The 23,843-nt window shown below is 34.9% G+C and overlaps 1 protein-coding gene across 1 annotated transcript in view; it reads right to left on the reverse strand.

Annotated features, from left to right (window-relative positions):
• Positions 1-23,843, reverse strand: part of CSMD2 (CUB and Sushi multiple domains 2) — a 994,819-nt gene that overhangs the window by 327,561 nt on the left and 643,415 nt on the right. Inside the window, exon 13 of the mRNA XM_031962095.1 lies at positions 17,571-17,753. Within this exon, the coding sequence (XP_031817955.1) occupies positions 17,571-17,753 (183 nt within the window). The remainder of the gene's footprint in view (positions 1-17,570; positions 17,754-23,843) is intronic.

The following is a 23,843-nucleotide window of genomic DNA, read 5'->3' on the forward strand; positions in this document are numbered from 1 at the left end:
ACTTGATGCCACTGTCACTTCTCAAATCAAATCAGTCTCCAAATCCTGTTATTTATGCCTTTGTAACATTTCAGAAAAGTCTCCATCTCTTCTCTACTAATACTGCCACCTTCCAAGACAGGTCCACATCAACTCACATCAGGATTACTGATATAATTTATCCGTTGGTCTCCCTCTTGCAATTCTCCTCACTTGAGTCCATATTCCACTCAACTGTCAAAGTGATCTTCTGAAATACAAACCTAACCATCTCACCTCCTGTCCCAATAAACTTCAAAGATGTCCTATTGTCTCAAAATTCAAAAATAAGATCCCATTTGGGTTTTAAATCCCTGAATATCCTGGTCCTTTCTTACCTTTACAATCTTCTTATACCTTACACTCATACACTCTAATCCAATATTATTGGTATTGGTATTACCACTTCTGCCTCTGAGATTAGATATTCCATCTTCTGCCTTCCCAATGGTTACTTTCAAAGGCCACTTCCTTTTCCTGAAATTCTCTTTCTTCTCATGCCTTCCTCCAAATTTCCTTGGTTTCTTTCAAGTCCCAACAAAAATTTTAACTTTTGCAAGATATCTTTCCAAATCTCCTATAATGATAATATCTTCCCTCTATCGATTATTTCCAATTTATTCTGAATATTTCTTGTTTGTAGATAGTTATTTCCACATTGTCTCATTCATTAGAATGTGAGCTACTTGATAGCAGGGACTGTGTTCTTTTGCTTTTCTTTGTATCATTGGTGCTTAACACAGTTCCTGGCACAAAATAGGAATAAATGTTGTGACAAATTGACTGAACCTCCATTTCTAAATATGTAAAATAAGGAGATTGGACTCAATGATATCAAATTCCCCTTGCAACTCTTAATGCTATATAAAAGTGTAGTAGTCATTGTTCTCCTTCTATGAGTAGAGAGGCAGCCATTGGCTCCATGGATAGGGTACAGATCTAGAGTATAGAAGAACTGAGTTTGAATTTAGCCTCAAACAATCTGTATGACACTAAACAAGTCATTCAATGTCTGTATTCCTCAGTTTTCTCAACTGTAAAATAGGGATAATAATAGCACCTGCTTTGCAGGATTATTAAAAGACTCAAGTGAGATAAATATTTGTAAAAGAGCTTAAAGCAGGGTCTGGCAGATGGTTGTTATCCTTCTTTCTCAAAGAGGATCAAAATGGCATCACAGTGTGTCAGACTGTGACTGATCCAATATAAACTTGGAAGGTTTTACCACAAGTCAGGCACAAATAGTTCACGTGAACATTTGGAGTAGAGATGTCTCTAAATTTGAGCATCTCGCATTTCTTTTAAGCTACTACACTTCTTCTTTGCTCATCTTAGGCACTATATAAATGCTTTTTAATATTTATCTCCTCCATTCTTTCCTCACCTGTTCTACCTTCAGAGACATCCTTGAATGATGAGCAGCAGCTCTGAGTTTTATCATGTGTAGAATAGCATCTCTCTGACAGTTCTGTAGTGATAAATGTACAGGGTGAACAATATATCATATTACAACAATCTAGAGGCTATTTATGTTGCAACATCATTCTGAGGCCCAAATCAACATCAAATTACCACACTATTAACCATTATCTACCACAATATAATTATGCATCACAACATAATATTGTGATATCAGTACAAAATGACGGAATTTGAGTGTTTGAAGGAGCCTCGGTGGCCATCCAATCTAATTCATGCTATAACAACAACAATAATGATATATAGCATTTATATAGCATCTACCATGTATCAGGCATTGTGCTAAATGCTTTAAAAGTCTTCTTTCATTCGAAACACTACTTTGTAGAGTAATAGTAGTGCTACTATTGCAAAGTAGTTGCTATTACAATCCTATTTACAACTGAGGAAAATGAGGCAAACAGATGACATGGTTTATTCAAGTATGACTTACACAGCTAATAAGTGTTTAAGGGAACTTGGGTCTTTTTGACTCTAAGCTCAGTATCTTATCAACTGTATAACCACCTGTCCAATGCACATAAAAAGAATCCCTAATATAAATAGTAGCCCAAACTCTGCTTGAAAACTTCCAAGGAAGGCAACATCATTACATTTTGGATAGGTTTAATTATTAGTATGTTTTTTCTAGTTCAATATTGAACTGGACTTTGAACAGCCCACTGCTCATGGTTCAGTCCTATAGATACAAGCCAAGACTAGCTATTCTTTCACATATTACTCCAAATATTTGAAGATAGCTATTATGTCTACCTTTAGTCTTACTTCCTTTTAGGTCAATCAACCCTAGTGTCTTCAACTTATTTTGATATGACAAAGATTCAAGGTCATTTACTATCCTAGTTATTCTGCCTTAAACGAGGTCTAAATTACAAATATTCTTTTTAAGATTTAGTTTTGAGAACTTAATATAATACTCCCACAGAGGTCAGATCTCTGATGAGGAAAGAATATGGTGGACCTGTCATTTCTCTGGAAATTTCCTAGAAATTATTTCCCTCCTAATGCAAAATTGCATTATCATGATTTATCACACTGCTGACTCATATTAACATTGTTTTCCATTAAAACTCCTACATATTTCTCAGAACAGCTAACTATGCCTCTTTTGTCTCATATTTGCGAAGTTGCTTTTTGTACTCAAGAATAATACTTTACACTTGCTAACAAATACTTTTTTGATTTCTCCCTATTGAATTTCACCTTATTTGATTCGACCCAAAAGGTCAAGATGCTTTAGAATATGTACTAGATCACCCAACATGCTATCTAAACCTCTCAGCTTTGTGCGAGTTTGAAAATTTGATTAAAATGCCCTCTATGCCTTTATCCAAGTCACAAATAAAAACATTAAATAGCCCAGGATCAAGCATAGGTTTTTTCACTCCTTTTCTGGAGAATACCTGACATGCTATCTTTAAATCATTTAGAACTCCTTTTTGAGTCTGTTTAAGACCCAGCCAACCAATTCTAAATCTCTGCTTGTATCACTTTCCAATGCAAAATTCTCATTCTTCTTATAAGAACACAGTAAGGTATTTTATGAGAAACTTCTCTAAAAATAGGCAAACTATATCCACAGAATTCTTCTCATCTACTAGTTCAGTAATGCTGTTTAGATAAGAACAGAATAAGCTGACATCACCTCTTTTTGATGGCCTTTTGTATCATACCTTTTCCCTAACGAGATTTTTGTGGGGAACCATCCTTTTAATGACCTGTCATAGAATTTTCCTTAAACTGAACTCAGTATCACTGGCCTAGATTTTTCAGATTCCATTTTCTTTTAATTTTTTGAATATCAGAATAGCATTTGCCCTTCTCCAATGCTATATATTATTTCTTCTGTTTCCCAAAATCTTTCATCTGAAACTCAGCAATATCACATTTTTTGGGACCCAAAGATATCATTCATCTGGGCCAAGTGATTTGAAATTCAAAGACAGCTGAGTAGAGTGGCACTTAATAAATGGTAATTGATTAACTCATTGAACTTTTTTTTTTACCTTGAGTACCAACTCTTGATTACACTTTTTTATTCTGTCATCTCCACTGTTAAAATCTTTCTCCTTTACAGAGAAAATTGAAACACAATAAGAATTGGCCTGCTCTGCCTTCTCTTTGCTCCATCATCTCTTCTCCCCCAAGTACAAGTCCTATCCCTATTTTGTTACTCCCTTTCTTCCCCAAAAAGACTTTTTTGGTAACATGTTTTTTTATTGCCCTTAGTTTCTCTCCCAAGTCTAAGCTCAATCTGAGTTGGGTATTCATTCTTGACATGATTCCTACAGAACTATGCTACATTTCTTTATTCATTTTCTGTTACCTGGCTTTGTTTCTATCTTCTTTACATTTCTTTTTAAAAATCTAAGTTGTCTGATGATTTCCATAAGAATCTCACAATGGTCATTAAAAAAACACACTCATGTGAGTAAATGGGGAAACAGAAGAAAGAAAACAGAGAATATTATGTCAAAGTCCAAATAGAGGAAAATGGAAATGATTTTGTCATTTTATAAACCGTTCTCCTAAATGAAGAGAAAAAGGAGGTAATTGAGAAGTTTCTGAAACAGATCATCATCCCTCTTTTTTCTCCTCATTAAAATTATTTTTTCTATTTCCAGAATTTCATTCGTAATCATCTCCTATCCCTCTTCACCTGACTTTCCTGAAAGCATTTTATTCAACAGTATCTTATCTATCTTTCCTCTGAATCTTTGAGAAATATGCTTTCCTGATATCTAGGAGTTTCATACAAGTTTCATACTAAGTCCAGATTTGTTCTCTTGTATCATAAATATTTCTACCAACATTTCCATTATATTCACACCATTAACCAGCTGCCCCTTGTTAATGAGAATCAGATTTAACATTTTCCTTTGATACATCCTTCACCTTTAGAAGGATAAAATTTATCAAGCCAAGTCAAAAAGTTATGAGTTGTTATCTTATGACAAAGAGAAAGCTCTAGTTTTCTAGCAGATGTCTGGATAACTGAAGTTCCCATCAGTACTGTTTTAATCCGTGCCAGACTGTGATCTTTTTCAGTAATTTTTCATCTTTTTCCAGTGATCCATAATATATGGCAGTGGCAAAAATATTTCTGTTCTCTTCTTCAACTTTGATGTAAATGCTCTCTTCCTTCTTTCTTTCTCTTTTTCATTTCTTCACATGGATATAACTTCTTAATATAGAAATCACACTTATTCTACCTGTCCCACTTCTTTAAAGTATATCCAAATAGATTCATAGTCCAGTCATGTCATTATCCATTATGCCTAGTGTTACATGTGAAGTCAAATGCAGTTATTGATCAGGAATCCAGTGTTTCTTATTTACTACCTAAATTTTGGGTGTTTTTTATGGACTCCTGAGGCCATGGGTTTTACTTGGATTTCCTCTCTTGCAAATTTGATTTTTTACTGGCTATTCTTTCTTCTTTATGTCTATTGCCTATATATCTATATCTCTCTCTATATATATGTATGTATCTATATATATACACACATATATAATACCTAACTTGGAGGATGTGTGTGTGTGTGTGTGTGTGTGTGTGTATACACTCTCCTTCCTCCTCCTCATCTTCTGTTTTTTTCTTAATTAAAATCCCTTTTGATTAGATTTTAAAGACACCTGGAAAATGTATTCTTACCAGTCATTGTCAGGTGATCTCCATTTCTGGCCAGAAATATGTCATGCTTATACTATAAGATGTGGTTCAGAAATCTAATGCCAGATGTTCATTTCTTAAATTACTTTTTTTTCTTCTGCATTAGCCAAATAAATCATGGCATCATATCTTCTTGTTCTCCTCTATCCTATCTAGTTCCTATAGAAAGGAATATTAAGTTTTGAAACCAAGTTCATTCTATAGCTTCCCAGTAAAGCCTCTCTGAAATCAGTCCATTCGAAGGCCAACAAGTACTGCTGACCAACCAACTGGACAAATTCCAAAGCAAACTTTCTCAAGAGCCAGCTCAGACTTCTGACTTTATTGTGAGTCAACCAAAATTGTTAGTTGATCCAAAGCCAAGGTGTAATTTCCTAACTAGGAAATTCTCTTTTAGAAACTAAGGACCCTTTTCAAGGACCCTTTGAGTGTTTCAAAAACACTCAAAAATTTCATCTTTTGAAGAAAGATGCCTCAGACAAAGTAATAATAGATGAATATGATCAGTCCATTCTCAAGACACTTCAGAAAACAGAAGCAGTAAAAATGTGGCGACTAAATCTGAACATGTTGGTTTTCATCTTTCATGAGCCTGAAACACCCATTCATATCGATTAGTCTCATATTCCTGGCATCTCTTCCCACTGGAGTATCCCTGTAGCTTCCCTTAATTATGGAAAAATTATAAGGAAATAAGGAATCCATAACATGTGCAAAACATTCTGTTCCCATTTTTTTGCCAGCTCCTTAACCATACCTAATTATCCAGAATCTTGCCTATATTAGATTGTCACATTTTCGATGATCTATAAATATTAACTTGCAGACGTTCATTAAATAATTTACATGAGTTCTTATTTTTAGTCATTTAGGAGAATAGCTGTGCATATTTATGTGTGCATGCATGTATTACCTGTGTTTGTTTAGACACGTTTTAGTACAATTGTACACATACAAAGAGATATTAAAAAGTTTATAAAATATGTGGTTCCTGTCCTACAGGATCTTCCAGTCTTGTTGATGGCAAGTACATATGTCACTTTCCACTTACAAGAGATAATTCATATTAAAGTGAAATTTTCTTTTGTTCATGTATGTTTATGTGCAAGAATACATGTTTCCATATACATGGAGGGCTCAAGGGAGGAATAAATGACCAAGTACTAATATGCTGCTCAGTCATTTGTTCTCTAGTAAAAATGAGCACTTGGAATGGACATGGTTTGACACCTGATAACAGCAGAAATACTAACTGGATCAACCTTATAGATGCCAAAAAATAGATCCTGTAACTGAAAAGAGCTTCCAAGAACACCAGAGTCATTCTCTGTGATACTAGCCTTCAGTTTGTTTCTTCCTCTAAAAAACCCTCTCATTGTCATAATAACATATTATGAATTTATCTACTGTGAACCCTTTATTTATCTTGTGCGCATTAATTAGTTTTTGTTTTGGAATTTTGTTTTGTTTTGTTTTTCCCTTTCCACAAAACTGAGGCCAATGAGGAACACCGGCTTAGTTCAAAATCTTATTACTTCTTTCCTTTATTATTGCAAAAGTCTCCTAATCTGTTTCTCTTCTGATCTTTCCCTTTCACCAAGGCCTTCACAGAATTGCTAAATTGATATTCCTAAAGAAAATTGCTAATCATTTTACTTATCTGCTAAAGAAATTCCAGTAGTTTCCTGTTGTCTCAAAGATAAAATACTAACTCCTCTTTCTGGCATTTGAAGCCCACCACAATTTGACTCTACTTAGCTTTCTACACTGATTAAACAGCATCACCCCACACATACGCATCCTATATTGCGACATTAACTGTAAAGTTATCCATCCATGCTGCTCCATCTTCCGACTTGACTTCTGTGCATCTGCATAGAAAGGAGCTATGCTGTCAAATGCTTATTCTCCTCACTTCCATCTCTTGGAATATTGACATTTTAAAGGCTCAAACTTCCTGCCAGCCCCCCACAAACACCTACCCACAACCATAAGCTGCAAGTACTCTTCCCACACACAGATACTGAAATAATTTGTATATATTTTACATTAATTAAGGGTCTCTGTTGTTAACTTCCAGTATGATGTAAGATCCCTGAAGGCAAAGGTAAGTTTTATTTTGTATTCCTCGCATCTATTCCTTCCTTGCATAAAACAGACAAAATACACTTTTGTAGAATTGAACTGAAAATTACAGAGTCAAATTTTGATCTTAGTGTAAGAAAAAAAAACTTACTAATAAGAGATTACTTTAATAGAGAGCGACTTTCCTGCCCCTAGGAAGATATTAGGCAGAACGGCTGGGTGATCACCTGGAACTGCCAAGAATGCCATAGGAGCAGTTGCTGGATAGAATAGAAAGCCAAGATAGATTGATTTAAGTTGCTACTAGTTCTGGGATTGTATTCAATGTGTTTAAACTATACTGGTTTACAGATCATTTTAAAAATAAGTTTGACAATCTAATGTTTCAATGTGTAGTAGGCAAGATTCTTGGTAATTGGATGCGATTAGAAGCTGACAAAAATGTTAAAAGAACAGTTTCTTATATTTCCTACAGCATCTTCATTTCCTCATCATTTCTCCAAGCCTAACATAAATTATATACCTACCCCAGAGGGGAGAGAAGCAGAAGCTGTGGGACCATTCAATAGAAGTAGGAGTTTTAGTTCATGCTCATGAAAATCAATGTGCTCCAATGCTAGACTCCATATCTTTATTGCTTCTGCTCTGCTCAATGTTTAAGTGTCTTAAGAATGGACCAACTATATTCACCTATCAAAGTAAAACAAGGCTGCCTATTATCTTTCCTGAGACTTATTTGTTCTTTATGATATTAAGGAATGACTCTTAATCCTAGACATTTAAGACTCAGTTTAAAATAGAGATAGATAGAGACAGAGATGGAGGTAGAGATAGAGATATATGGCAATTTAGTAAATGGTACATGGGATAAAATGTTGGACATGAAATAAGCAAGATCTAAGTTTAAATCTGATCTCAGATACTAACTTGCTATGAGACCCTAAACAAGTCAAAACCTCTCTGACTCAGTTTCTTCAACTGCCCAAAAGGGATAACAACAGCACTTACCTCATAAGACTGGTGTGCGATTTAAAGTGTTATATAACTGCTAATTATTATTTTTCTCTTCTCCATCCTTTCATTTACATTCACAAATTCAATCATGCATCTTCATTCTTTGAACTTTAATTATTTTATAGTTGAAATAGAAGATGGACAAACCTGTTTTCTCCTGCCTATCCTTCTTCCACCTAGCAGAAGATAGAAAAGGGCTCTTATCTCCCTACTTTTACCCATACCATTCTCTATAACTTAAGTTCCACTCCTTCCTTTTTTGAACTTCACTATTAATGTTGAGACCTCTGTCTTTCTCCTAGTCACCCAGACTGGAAACCTGTATCTTCAACTCTTCACTCTCACTCATCCTATATATCCAATCTTTTGCCAAGTCTTATTGTTTCTGCTTTTACATCTTTCATATACATCCTTTACTCTCCATTCAAAGAGCCATGCCTAGTTTAGGCTTTCATTAACTCTCACCTGGATGACTACAGTAAAAAAGCTTTTTTTTTTTTTTACTGGTTTCACTTCTTCCTTACACTTCAATCTATCTTTCACTCAGTTGTTAAAGAATTTTTCTTAAAGCACAGATCTTACCATTTCAACCCTTACTCACTAAGTTTCTATAGTCTCTTTTATTCTAAAGATTAAATATAAAGTTGTATATTTGTTTGGCATTTAAAGCTCTTCAAAACATGCATTCTTGATATCATTTTTAATCTTCTTATATTTCACTGCCTTCCATACCTGGATTTTTCATCCAGCTACAAGGGGCCCACCTACCATTGTTCAACTATAGTAGGCCATCTCTCCCCTCTGTCTTTGCACTAGATGCCTCCAATGTTTGTGATACTCTTCTGACCTCTACTCTGGTTTCTTGACTTCCTTCATGAATCAGATGGTCTCTACTGATCTAGGTTGTGCCTTCCCTTCAAAGGTTACTTTCAATTTATCCTGTTATACCTTGTTAAATGATATGTTTTCTCTTCCAAAAGAGTAATTTTTGCCTTAAGGCAGGTACTGTTTGTCTTTCATAACATCCCCAATATATGACACAGAGTAAGTACATAATAAATATTTGTTAATTATCCAAATTTTCCTGATTTTTTAGGGATCAAGTCAAATATTATCTTCTCCCTTTGTCTTTCCTAATAATTGCAACCCACAGATTTCTACATTCTATGAAACTAAGTACTAGTTATCATTAGAAATTTGGCAATTATCCCCAGTAATCTTGTCACACAGTCTTCATTTATTGCTGATTTATAGTTCATTTTCTATTCATTTAATGTTGCATAATTAAGACATGAGGAACAAGATTGTACATCTGGCCTCAGTCAAGAAAACTGGGATTCAAGTTCTAACATACTGGCTAGGAGATTCTGGTCACATCATTTAATTCTCAATACTCTAGGCAAATCTCTAAGGATAAAAGTTGCTGAGAAGGTATATTTTTAAAGTTTTGCTTTGAAAAGGCCCTGATTTTATTACTGTGTTTTTTTTTCTTTCTAGTGATTTTTTTTAAATGAAGCACTTTGATAGTAGTTCAATAAAGTAGTATCATTTACCCAATTGACCCAAATCTAAGAGTCATCTCATGTTCTACCTACATATCTTAATATAGTTATAAGATGTGATTATTGCACATAGAGATTTTTACTATGCTAAAAGTTGTCCTGTTTTCTTTATGTCATAAAGAAGGTACAGAAAAAGTAGAGTGGGAAATAATATAAAAGTTTCAATTTCTTTAAGTACTGAAAACTATAAAATCTACTACAAAAGATATATACATAAGAAAGCAATCTCAAACTATCGGGTAAAGGTCGAGGAAGAATGACTTAACAGACTTTACTATTCCTTTATTATGACTGTGAGCAACTATACTTTCAGCCCCCCCCAAATCTGACATTATTGAAAAGAGATGACAAATGTATGGATGATGGGGGAGAAAAGAAGAATATTCAAACATCATTTTTTTTAAAGTAAAGAATCCTCTCTGAGATTTATGCTTATCTTGATGCTCTAATCAGAAATACTTCTTTGTCCACTTACTACTTCTCCACTGTCTCCAAAAATATCCAAATTTACCTCTCTAAAAAGAACAAAACAAAACAAAATCTTTGCTGAATCTGCTGTCTCTTCAAATCATCTCAATATATTTCTCCTCACTCACAGACTTTAATTTTTTGAAGCTTGTAATCTGGCTTCCCACACTGGTAAACTGAAACCATTCTCTTCAAGGTTATTAACAATTTATTAGTTGCTAAAACTTAGACCCTTTTCTTAATCTTTATCCTTCCTTAAGCAGCTAGGTAATGCAGTGAAAGGAGTGGTCCTCAAGTCAGGAAGACCTGAATATTAAACGCAGCCTCAAACACTTACTACCTGTGTATCCTTAGAAAAGTCACTGATTTCTCAACTATAAAATGGTGATGATAATAGCAACTGTCTCTCAGGGTTGTTGTAAGGTTCAAATGAGATAATTCTTGTAAAGCCCTTAGCACAGTGCTTGATATATAGTAGGTGCTTAATAAACACTTGTTTCTCGACTTCTCTGCATCATTTTATACTGCTTTTATTCCCTCTTCTCTGACTCTTTACATCAATGAAACATAAAAGGTCATGAAGGATATGAATGGAAAGGAAATAAAATCACAAAGAAGACAAACACATCCTTCTCTTATATGTATAACCAATTTCTGTCTCATTTTCTGTCCCTCCCCCACATAGTCCTTTCTTCATTTCTTCTTGATGTTTCCATCAGCACACATGGCTCAATTATTTGGAAGTCATCATAATACAGATGACTCTCAAATCTACATATGTAGTCCTCATTATTCTCCCAAGTTTCAATCATGTGTCAACAGCGTCTGCTATTAATTATCACCTGGATGGTTCATAAGCATTACAAACTCAGCATAGTAAAAATAGAACTCATTATCTTTCTTGCTAATTTCACCCCTTGCCCAAAATTCCTTATTTATGTCTTAAATTCTGAGTTATTTTTCAATTTATGTTCTTCATCACTCGCCTCACACCATATGCATTCTATTGCCTAATCTTATTAGTTATACTTCCTCAACATCTGTCATCCTCTTCTCTCTCTCTCTCTCTCTCTCTCTCTCTCTCTCTCTCTATATATATATATATATATATATAGCCTCCACTCTAGTTGAGGTCCTCATTATACTTTGATTATATTATCGCCATAGCCTCCTAATTAGACTCACTTCTAGGCCCTTTCCATTCTAATCTCTCATCTAAAGAGTTATCAAATTGATATTTCTAAAGTACAAGTCTAATCATGTCACATTTCAGCTCAAGAAATTTCAAAGGTTCCCTACTTATTCTGGAATAATATAAATTGCTTTGTTTGGTGTATAAAGCAATTTACAATCCAACTACAATTTTTTTTCCAAACTGATTTCACATTATTCCTTCTCATACATTTTATATTGTAGTCATACTGTATGCTGTACTTACTGTGTCCAATACCCAACAATCCATCCCCTACCTCTGTATCTCTGCACAGGTTGCCCCACATTCCTAGAAAGCTCTCCCTTTTCATCTTCATTTTTTAGAAAGAAAGAGAAAGAAGTATTAAAAACAAGAATCATCTCTACTCTCAATGAGTTTGCAATTCTCCTATTAGGAGAAACAACAGGTGCAAAAATACATATATACAGAAAAATATAGAGAAAATTATTAGGAAATTCTATAGAAAACAATTACTCCAAAATCAAGTAGTTAAGCAGAGGTTAGTTAAGGAAAAGGCAGTTAGGTGGATCAATGGATAAAGCATAGGGAGTTAAGAAATGGAGTACAAATCTGGCTTTAGACACTTAGTAACCCTGGACACCACTTAATTTCTGTCTGCCTTAATCCACAGGAGAAGGAAATTGCAAGCCACTCCAGTATCTTTTCCAAGAAAATCCCATTGGTTATGTTATGGTTAAAGGGGTCATGACGAGTCACACACAACTTAATGAACAACAACAAAGTTAAGGGAAAAGGCGGTTAGCAGCTGATCCCTCTCAGTTATTAATCCTTCTCAACACTCATTACCAATCACTTTATACATATTCTGGAATCATAGTATAATGGACACTACTGGAGGGTAGAAATGCTTCATTCATTCCTAGGACTCAGAACAGTGCCCTTTACAAAGGAGCTTAAAAGTCAATTCTTGAACTAATGAAGGATCTAAATGTTATATGAACACTTATTTTAAAATAATCTATCTTTTACAAGGAAAAATAGCATCAATATTTGCATAATCTATCTTTCACTCTATAACTCTCTCAGATACTAGAATTGTAGTGAGGGTAATGAGAGCCAATGAGGGTAATGAGTGAAAGTACAACCAGTGGTCAGGGAGACTGTATTGATGAGGTCAGGTTTGAATTTCTGGTTTGAAATAAACATGTCTCAAATTCACAATGACCATTTTCCTTATCAAAAGGTAGATTTATTTAGAAGAAGAGGTTACAGACAAAATCAAGAAGGAAAATGGACATTAGGAGTGGGCATATTGGGAAGGCAATAGGTTTGGTTACCAAGGAAAGGAGTTTGGAAGAATCCCTTAAAGGAATATGCCATGAGGCATGAGTATACAAGACTGGCAATCTAATTCCACAGAGAAATTTAGCAAACTTACCAGAATTAATTATAGTAAGAAGAAAGATATCATTAAAGGGAGAAGGAGAGTACCTCATAGTGGGCTTGGTCCTGGAAAAAACTTAGCAAAGATCTTCAGGTTGGGCACATCTTTTATAGGGCAAATACAACCTTGGGGGTTTCTTGGAGGAGGAAGGGAACTAAAGGGGAGAACAAGGATGTATATTGAGATGTTGAGACTGCTGACAAGATATTAACAAAGGCAGCCTGGGAAAGTCTGGATTTCCATCATAACTATCTTAAAGATGCTAATCAAGGCAGCCTGAGAACATTCTGGTTGCCTTAACTATGGTAATAAGACAGTCTGGGAAAGCAAGTCTCAGTAAGAGCCAGAAGATAAAAGAATTATGAAGAAAAAAGACTTAAGATGAAAGCAAGTTTGTTACTTACAGAGAAAGCATTCCAGAGAACTCCTTAGAAGGACTGGATACATTTAAAGTGAGATAATTTAAGAGAGGCAGAATAAGAAAGCAGGTAGTAGGGGATGAAGAATGAGTCTGAACAATGACAATTGGGGATTCAGAATCAAGGGATGCAAGATAGAATATAAAATTTGATAATCATTCAGGTAATGAAGAAGGAGGAAATAAAAATGTTTTAAAGCACGTATGTGCTAGATGGTGTTAAATACTTTATAAATACTATCTCATTTGATCCTCACATCTTCATTTTACAATTGAGGAAAAGGAAGCTAATAGAGATTAAATGGCTTGCCCAAGATTTCACAGCAATTTAATGTCTGTATTTGAACTCAGGTCTCAGGAGAAGGTACCAAAAAAAAAAAGTTAATAAATGAAATGTTTCTCTCCTTTTCCTGATAGTAGTTCAGAACAGAAGACAAATGAAGGAAGCAAGAATGAATGATGTTTCCGTTTTACACAAGCAGGAAGGGGTCCCATAAACAAGACAAGAGGACGTCTTGGAGGATCAGGTTGTGGGTAGGAACAGACTAGTCCAGGAAAACAGGAAAATAATGTCAACTATTATACATATTAAAAGAAACTTCAGCATTTATTTGAAACTAAAATTGTCTTTATACCGATGATTCTCAAATTATTTATCCAGCCCTAACATCTTTCTTGACCTTCAGTCTCATATCTCCAACAGCCTACTGGACATCTCAAAATGCACATCCTTTGGATATTTTTGTACTCAATACATCCAAAAGGTTTCTCATTATCTTATCCCCAATCTTTCTACCCTTCTAAACTTCTCATATACTGCTAAGGGTAGCATCATCTTTCTAACCTCATAGTCCAAGTGTCATCCTCAATTTCTCATCATCTCTCACTTCTATGTATCAATTCCTGACAATTTCACCTTTACAATATTTCTTAATTTACCTCCTTCTCCCTTCTCTGGCACTGCCACCCCCCGGTATAGGTTTATCTCTTTGTGCCCGGACTTTCACAATAGCTGGCTTATTGGTCTGCCTGCCATGAGTTTCTCTTCCTGTTTTGCTCTATCTTGCATTCATCCACCCATGTCCAACCATGTCACTCTCCTCCACTCAATAAATTCTAGTCTTTCTCCATCACCCCCAGAATCAAACATAAAATCCATTGTTTGGTGTTCAAGTGATATTCAAAGTCCTTCAAAACCTATGTCCTCTTTTCTTTTTTTTCCTAACACGCCAATGAGTTTTATTTTTATTGTAATAAGTTTATTTATTTTTAATACACACATTGCTTTATGAATCATGTTGGTAGAGAAAAAATTGTATAAGAGGGGAAAAAACCATGGGAAAAATAAAAAAAAAACAGAAAAAAGAAGTGAACATAGCATTGTTAATTTACATTTCTTTTCTGGATGCAAATGACATTTTCTATCCAAAATCTATTGGGATTGCTTTGGATCACTGAATCACTGAAAAGAACCATGCCCAGATTTGATCCTTACACATTCTTGCTGCCATTGTGTACAATGTATTCCTGGTTCTGCTTGTTTTGCTCAGCATCAATTCATGTAAATCTTTCTAGACTTTTCTAAAATAAGCTTGTTCACCATTTTTATAGAACAATAGTATTCCATTAATCTTCATGTACCACAATTTGTTCAGCCATTCCCCAGTTGATGGGTATCTACTAATTTCCCAGTTCTTTGCTACCACAAAAAAAGCTGCTACAAACGTTTTTAAACATGTGGATCCTTTTCCGTCCTTTATGATTTCCTTATATAGACCCCGTAATGGCACTGCTGGGTCAAAGGGTATGAACAGTTTGATAGCCTTTTGGGCAGAATTCCAGATTGCTTTCCACAATGGTTAGATCATTTCACAACTCCATCACCAGTGCATTAGTGTCCCAGTTTTTCCACATCCCCTCCAACATTTATCATTATCTTTTCATGTCATCTTAGCCAATCTGAGAAGTGTGAGGTGGTACCTCAGAGATGTTTTAATTTGCATTTCTCTAATCAATAATGACTTAGAACATTTTTTCATGTGTCTATAGATGGCTTTAATTTTGTCATCTGAAAATTGTCTGTTTATATCCTTTGGCCACTTATCAATTGGAGAATATATTCCCTTATTTCTAATCTTCTACCTTACACTCTTCTATGTGCTCTGCCATTCAATGACACTGCTTCCCTTTGCTATTTCTCATATGGCACTGTGTCTTCTGACACCAGACATCTCCCCTGGCTGTCCCCTATGCCTGAAATTCTTTACCTCTTCATCTCTACCTCCTGAATTCCTTCAAGTCCCAGCTAAAATCCCACCTGGAAAGTTTTCCTAAGTCCTTATAATTCCAACACCAAAAGGTCAATACCAATGACTACTTACTATTTGTCCTTTCCATAGCTTGTCTGTAAATAGTTGATGACATATTATCTCCACCTCAGACTATGAATTCCAAGAACCCTTCTTTCTATTTGAAACTGAGGCTGCTCTGTCAAACCTCTGCCTTTTAATTTGTCTCACCAAACCCCTATCCTAATAGATAGCCCTGGTCCTCTGTGGAAAGAATATAATGATACAAATATATTAACAAGAAAGATGCTATGCCAATCCCTCAAACTTACTAAAACGCCGTCCTAACATGGAAATTTAACATAATTATTGCAAGCTGACCCAACCCTCATGAGAAAAGCTAGGAACTTGTTAGCCACAGGCAACTTTCATCTCATGGGGAAAAAAAAAACTTCAGGGTAAGAAAGGTTTCAAGGCTTTGCAAATCCTCCTATGATTATATCTCTGCCACCTATAAGGATAAGAATGAAAAGTCCAAGCCATCCAAAGTTAAGTCCATGACCACTATACCAATACTCCATCAGCATCACCTATGCCCATCCCCCAGTGGCCAAATTACAATCAGCCCACAGCCTGACTTACTTGTGTATTTTAGCAATCAAACAGAAGGATATGTAAGACTAGAGAAGGTGGTGTGAAGTTCAACATAAATACTGTGCCAGACTCATTTATGGCTCTTAGCAATCAAACTGAAAGATATGTAAGACTAGAGAAGGTGGTTTGAGGTTCAACATAAAAAATCATGGCGTGTGTGAGTTAAAGGGAAATAAAATCACAGAAAAGACAAAGACCCAGTTCTCACAACAAACAGCTGGCCATGAATCCCTCCTTTTGTGCATGTCAATCACAGCAGCCCCCACCCTAATACTATGTGAAACAGGTGGAAGGAGGGAAGAAACATCCTTAATCTTTGTGCAACTGAAATATTCCATCTTTATAGATGCTTCTGATTTCTCAAGACATATACATGACCTAAAAAGATCCAGTGCACCATAATCATCATCCCTTTCCCCAAAACAGGTCATCATAGAAATGTTTCTAATTAACTTTTGATCCTAACTGGATGAAATATTGATAAACCAAATTATGGATGTCCATAAAACTTGAAATGTATTGACATCTGAAGTATTCAAATGTTTGTATAAACATCACACAGCTTTTCTCTCTCCCTGTATTCTCTCAGGAAACCCAAAGGTACATTTTTTTTTAATTGTGGCTCCCCAGTATGTAGTCATCATAACAGGCTTGGGAAAACAAATGGAAGAGGGGAAAGTATATTTCCAAACCAAAACTTTTCTTTCTACAACATAAGCAAGATTTGTCTCCCTCTAAATTTTATCTTCAGAAATGATTCCTTATGCTGGCCACAGACCCAAAGCAGTAATAATTTGGTGTTGGGTTAATGCTAACTTGCCAGTTTTATTAGGTCACCTTGTTGGTAGATGGAGAATTCCATCTTGAAGGGTACTCAGAGAAAGGTTTTCCAACAAGCTGCCAAGTGTTCTTGACATGGTTATGGCCAAAAAGTCAGAAGCCTCCAATGGCAAGTCAATGTGGTCATCGCTGATAGAAATTAAGAATGCGACATATGTTTTCTTTTTTCAGCTCTCCCTACTAGTTCAGTCATCAGTGATTCAGAATTGATGCTTCAATCCAACACCACCATCACCAATGCTACAAGATAAAGAATAAAACAACTGCCAAATAATAGGAGGACTGAAGCCTGGAGAAAAGCTAAGAGGATAACTAATGGAGAAACAATCTTGTTAATAATGCCTAGAGAGTGTCTTATGGATGAAGAAAGATCAGAAACAAGAAGGGGGCTAATCCAGAACTTTTCTATTTTTCATCCATACATTAAACATCCCAACCTCACTGGTCACTTACAAACACAGCCTGGCTTCTTAGCTGACCACTGATTATTCTTTTGGCAGGTAATTGCCTTCTGTCCCACCAACTCAAATGCAGGCTGGCATTCAAACTTCAGAGTGTCTCCATGTCGAAACCTCGAGCCTTCCCTTCGACCGTAGGCTGGCACACCGGGGTCCCCACAGCTCCCTTGATCGATCTCTGAAAGACATAAAAACAAAAACCAAAGGTAAAATGTGATTGTGTTCCTTGGGTCTCCTTCAGAGAGGGTCCACACTGAATGCCATGCTACATACCTTCTTAGAGGTCACGACTACACACATATACATACAGCCATGATCAAGAATGGAAGCATTATGGACCTGAAGCAGACACCCTGCAATTTTCCAATTTTATCACAGAATGCTAGGACAGAGTAGAGCATCTAGAAGTTCAATGTGGCCATCTCTCATTTTTCATCTGCACTGTGCCAAATATATTTAGTTGTAGAAAAATTATAATTTTTATTGGTGGAGGGAACATCCACAGGAACATAATTACAAATCACAGATGTACTGATTAAGCAATCAGCACTTGTTGGCCAGGACAACTTGATGTGACCATAGAAGTAGTTCTACGGAGCAAGCTTTGGAATGAGCAAGCCAGGTCACTTCCCAGCATAAAGTGAATGAAGTATCAATGTTTCACAATAGGAGGTAGTAGGTGAGAATTTGTTCCTGATTGAATCTCTGGAGTTTTTCACCCAAAATATGGCTTTTCACTCACAAATGCCTCAGTCAGCAGTCAGCATCAATTAGCATATACTTAGCAGCCCAACCCCATGCTCAGCCATATTGCAGAGGCATCTGGATGAGAAGAAGATAGTCTTCATCCTTTGAAGCACTTACAGTCTATATGAAGAGACAGAATTTATTCTCATGAAGCAATCAGAAACAAAATAAGACAGTATGTAATTAGATGATGAATTTTATAGTACAGAATGTAAATGTTCAGAGAAGGGTGCCAACTTTAAGGCCTGCAATAGGCAGGAACGGTTTCATAAAGATGTTGCCCAGAATATTTGACAGGAATTCATGGTCTAGGTTTCTAAGTTTCATCAATAGTTTGCAGACCTTAGACATGGCGGAATTTAGTATCTATATCTGGCATCAATAAGATATATGGGAAAGAATCTCTCCTACCTTTGTCTATAAGGCCTGGCTCTGCAAGTGTATATTTCCTTATTGAATATCTTCTTGAATAAATGTAAATCTTTAAAGGCAGAGACTCTTTCACTTTTTTCCCCACTTACAGACATCTTGAAAATGATCCCTCGATGATTTTGATTTTGCATTCAAAAACAGACCCAACTATTCTCCCCAAGTTTATCTTTTCAAGGAACCTTTCCTCTTCTTCTCATAGCATACTAAGTACTAACATTATGGATTTCAAATATGTTTGTCATCTTGTTATTAATGATGAAAATATATTGGGTTATTATACTGAATACATTGAAACAAGGTTGCTTTATTTAATATTTCCCTCGTCTGAACAAAGAATTGCCACAAACTCTTTAACAAAGAAGTATCATGAGAAAAATAATTGAAAATGGTTTTTGTTTTTGTTCTTCAAAGACTTTCATATTTTAAATATTTTGAAAAATAATATTTCTTGTTGCTTGCAGTATAAGATTAAATCATATTTAAGCCAACAATTAAATGAATATTTGTACATGGATTAAAAGACTTTCATAATTAGTACCTTTTTAGTTCTTCCTGTCCCCCTTCCTTCCTTCCTTCCTTCTTTCTTTTTTTCCTTCCTTCCTTCTTTCTTTTCCTTCCTTCCTTCCTTCCTGCCTTCCTTCCTCTTTCTTTTCTTTTTTCCTTTCTTTCTTCCTTCCTTCCAATTTTTGATATCTTTAATTACTCAGAAAATTTTGTGTACATCAACTAAAGATCTGTCTCTCTTCAATTTTCATTTTAGTTTTGTCCTAAGGGGCATATTAAAGCAAGTATAATCCCTCTTCTCCCCAAAAAGCTCTTGAAATGTTTGTAGTTCTCACTTTTCATTCTAGCATGCTAAGACTTTTTAAAAATTCTCAATGCTATAATCTAATGTGTCAGCTTAATCTCCTAAATTCATGTGACATGCAGTTCACAAACATGTCACCTATAAGTTCATCCAAATCGCTGTTAAAATGGTTTATTAATCATTTGACTGGCTATTCCCTACAAAAGAGAGACAAGAACAGAAAAGAGAGAAACTTTTTTAAATACATGCTCCATACCTATGTTGATATAAATCCAAGAAGCAACATTTCTATGGAACTACAATCATTGAAATAGTTCTAAATACACCCTATTACATAATTTCTATTTCTCTCTAGTTTGTCCACAAGTATTTCATGAGAGACTTGAATATCATGATGAAATCTAGGTATTTTATAACAACAGCATTCTTCTCACTTATCATAAAAAGAAGAAAATAATATTACCATGGCATAATCTATTATTCATTCTTCCAAATCCACTGACCTTAGTAATGATTATTATTTATATTATATATTATTATATTATTCCCTTGCTAAATACTCAATAATTACTACTTTAATTATGTATTTTAGAAGTTTTGAGGGAATTGAAAACAAGCTTACTAATAATTTGAAGGATACACCTTCTATCCATCTGTATTGAATTGATGAATTCTGTTCATCTCTTGTGACTCAGTACTCTCTTTATCCAAAAAAAAATTTAAAGATAACGAGTCACTATTGACTCAGGAATCTTAATTTAAACTTATTGAGGAAATGTAGGTACTCTCTTAGTAATACTCAACTATCTTACATTTGAAATAATTGTTATTTTTGTTCTATACTTCCTAAGAAGATTGATAGAGAAAAAAATGAAAAAAATAAAGTGATGAATCACATTGTCTAAGATCTATAATAATATCTCAAAAAGATGCTTTATGAGACTATGATCATTGTTATAAATAGGAAAGTCACCCAAATAACTAAACCTCTACCCTCTGCTTTGAAACCATGTGAGATTTTTAGCTACATGGGAATACAATAAACCCCATTCTCATTTGCCAATTTCCCTTGCCTCCAACATATTCTTTTTGCTGAGCTTAGCTTCAAATATATGTTGGCATCATTTTCCATTTAAGAATCAGAGATTTTATTCAAAAACAGAAAATAAATTTTATTTTGACTTGGGGAAAATCATGTATGGCAATTTCTGTTATCTGGTTTAATACAATTTTATTTCAAAAGAGCTCACTCTCTACTTGCCTATCATTAATGCTTTAAAGGCCACATCAGAACTCTATCAGAATTCATCTCTATTGAATTCATCATGTCTTATAGTTTCTTGGCTCTTTTATCCTCATTATTTATGATCAACTTTCCTGTCTTCTCTTCTGATTGTTCCATTTCTAATATCAAACTATAAACTTCCTTTATAATATTTTTCTTACAGAAGAGATCATATCATTTGAGTCTATTTGGAATCTATTGAATATTTGAATGTACTATGAAAAACAGCTGAAGACAAGAATAGGGGCAGGGAATCTGAGGGGGTGATAGACTTGATAGTGCTTCTCTTCGCAGAAACTACCTGGTAAGTGGCATGCAATTATATAGCTGCTGATTCCTGAACAAAGTATCAAAAGGTATTTTGCTACATCCTTAGTGTGATAGGAGATCCTATTCTTATTTAAATGTGAACAAATGAATGGAAATTATGGTGTACTATCCTTAAGGATATGTTCCAAAATCCAAAGTTTTCATATAGGTAAATCTGGACATATCCAGCTAAGGAGAGTGTCTGTAAAATATAAATCTAAGACTAAGCCTTTAGGGATACATAGGATAACTGAAATCTCTTATGATCCTCTGAACAATGATTCTGGGCTATCCTATTTATCCTGATGCAAGTTCAGATGAAGGCCCCTGTCCTGACTGAACCTTTCACATATGGCATGTGTAGCCAAAGAAGAAAAGTGATTTTTCCACAGTTACACAGATTCAGAGGTATGAAACGAGCCAGTCAGATACTGAATGGAAAAAAGTAAATTTGATCCACAAAAAATAGTCAGTAGGAGTGATTTTAGTGTTCTCACTTAACTGCTTTGAGGCTCAGTTTTCTTACCCATAAAAATGAAGATGATGGACCAGATAATTTATATTCCTAAAATTATACCTAGCCTCAGACTTACTTGCTGTGTGATCTTGGATAAATTATTTACCCTCCATTTACCTCAATTTCCTTAATTGTAAAATGAGAATAAAAACAGCACTTACCTCCCAGGGTTGCTGTTAGGGTCAAATGGGATAACAACTGTAAAGGGCTCAGCATAGTGCTTGACATTTAGTAAGAACTTGATAAATGTTAGCTACTTTTACTACTACTACTACTACTACTACTACTACTACTACTACTACTACTACTACTATTCTACATTGATCACAGAAGCTTTGAACATAAGAGTTAGAAAAAGAGTCAGAAATCACTTAGTTATCCCCCTTCACTTCACAGATGAGAAAAGGAAGGAAAAAAAAAACATTTATTGAGTGCCCACTATGACACACTCTATGCTAAGCACTTTAACAGATTATTACCTCAAAGTACATTGACTTACAAAGGAGAAAAGTGATTTTTCCACCGTCACACATATTTAGAGATATGATACAAGCCAGTCAGATACTGAATGGAAAAAAAGTGAATTTGATCCACAAAAAGTAGGATAGTACTTGACTTCTTACCTGAGCAGGAAAGCATCTATTGACTAATCATGCAGGGTAAAGCGATAAATATGCTATCCCTAAGGGGAGATAAATACATACATTTGAGAAAAGTTCAAATGTGTCCCCTCATAAAGATGATCAAACATCATAGCTGACTGGTATACTGATAAGATTCTTAGTTTCCCCTTATATGATCTAAGTTCTCCCATAGGGATTTAAAATATTGCTTGTTCTTTTTTTCTCTTTGAACTTTGCGAAGAACTGGTTAAGGACACTGTTAGTGCTAGACTATGTCTAGTATGTGCTGTAATGGTCCCTCTGCTCAAAAATGTATTCAATGATGTCATGACTGATCAAAATAGTACAATACCAGAGAATAGCACCAGGGATCATTCATCCATTACAAATGGCTGATGACCTGGCACTTAACACAATTCTACCAATGGCCTCGTTTAAAAATTTTTCAGTCTTTGAATTTCACTTTCCTCCTCTATAAAATAAAGATAGTAATATATGTAGTTCTGAGTTCCTGGGGTTCTTGTGAAGAGGGTGCTTTACAAATTAACTGCTTTCTAAAATTTGAGCTATTGTTTTTAAATAGCACTCTTGTTTAAAACTCACTGATAACTTAAGTGTAGCAGGGGAAAAAATGGGGTTCTAGATAAAGGACATTCATGATATGATGTGAAATTCTTGAAGAAAAGTCTAAAGTCTTATAAACCTGAAGTACCAGGAATGCTCCAATCAACAGCTCCAATCAAACAACAATCAATAGATATATATATCTATATATATATAAAAGGAGTATAGGGAAGGATTTGCTATGAAATTTGGTTCATATCCATAGGGTTTCCACATCATCCTTTCTTTTCCCTTCCTCTGGGTTATCCAGATTATTCTGATACATATATGTATATTGATCTCACATCTTCCCAACTTGGTTGAAGTTGATGGATGACCTATAGTTTTACGGTCCTATACACCTGAGTTACTACTACTCAGACACATTACTACTTATCTCGATGATCTTATACCTCTTTATTCATTTTTTCTTCTGCAAAATGAGAAAATAGACCAGATGAATGCTAAAGTTTCTACCAGAAGAGCCCCAAATCAAGATTAATGAATGGTATTTTCTAACCCCTGAATTATTGCAAAAATGACTCCCACTGAAGGCAGCAGTTAAAAAATCCTGGATGTTCAAACCACTGAAAAATTTTTGCAATAATGAGCCTCAAATCTCTAACAAGAATGTAGCAGAGTTCATTTCCATTTTAAATATGAAGAAGCTGAATACTAAAGTTTCAGTAATATGTAGCAATAGTAATAGTAGCTACAAACAGCATTTATTAAACACTTCAAGATTTTCAAAGCACTTTAATATATCTCATTTTATCCTCACAACCATATAAAGCATATACTGATTTTACAAATGAGGACACTGATATAAATAGATGATCATATAATGATGGCACTTTTTTGTCAAAGCTAGAACTAGAAACTAAGAATTCCAGGTCTTTTTTTTTTTGTCCTGAGGATCTGGAAGAAAGAGATCTTTCAAAATG

This window comes from Sarcophilus harrisii, chromosome 3, assembly GCF_902635505.1.
Source record: "Sarcophilus harrisii chromosome 3, mSarHar1.11, whole genome shotgun sequence".
Classification (NCBI taxonomy): Eukaryota; Metazoa; Chordata; class Mammalia; order Dasyuromorphia; family Dasyuridae; genus Sarcophilus; species Sarcophilus harrisii.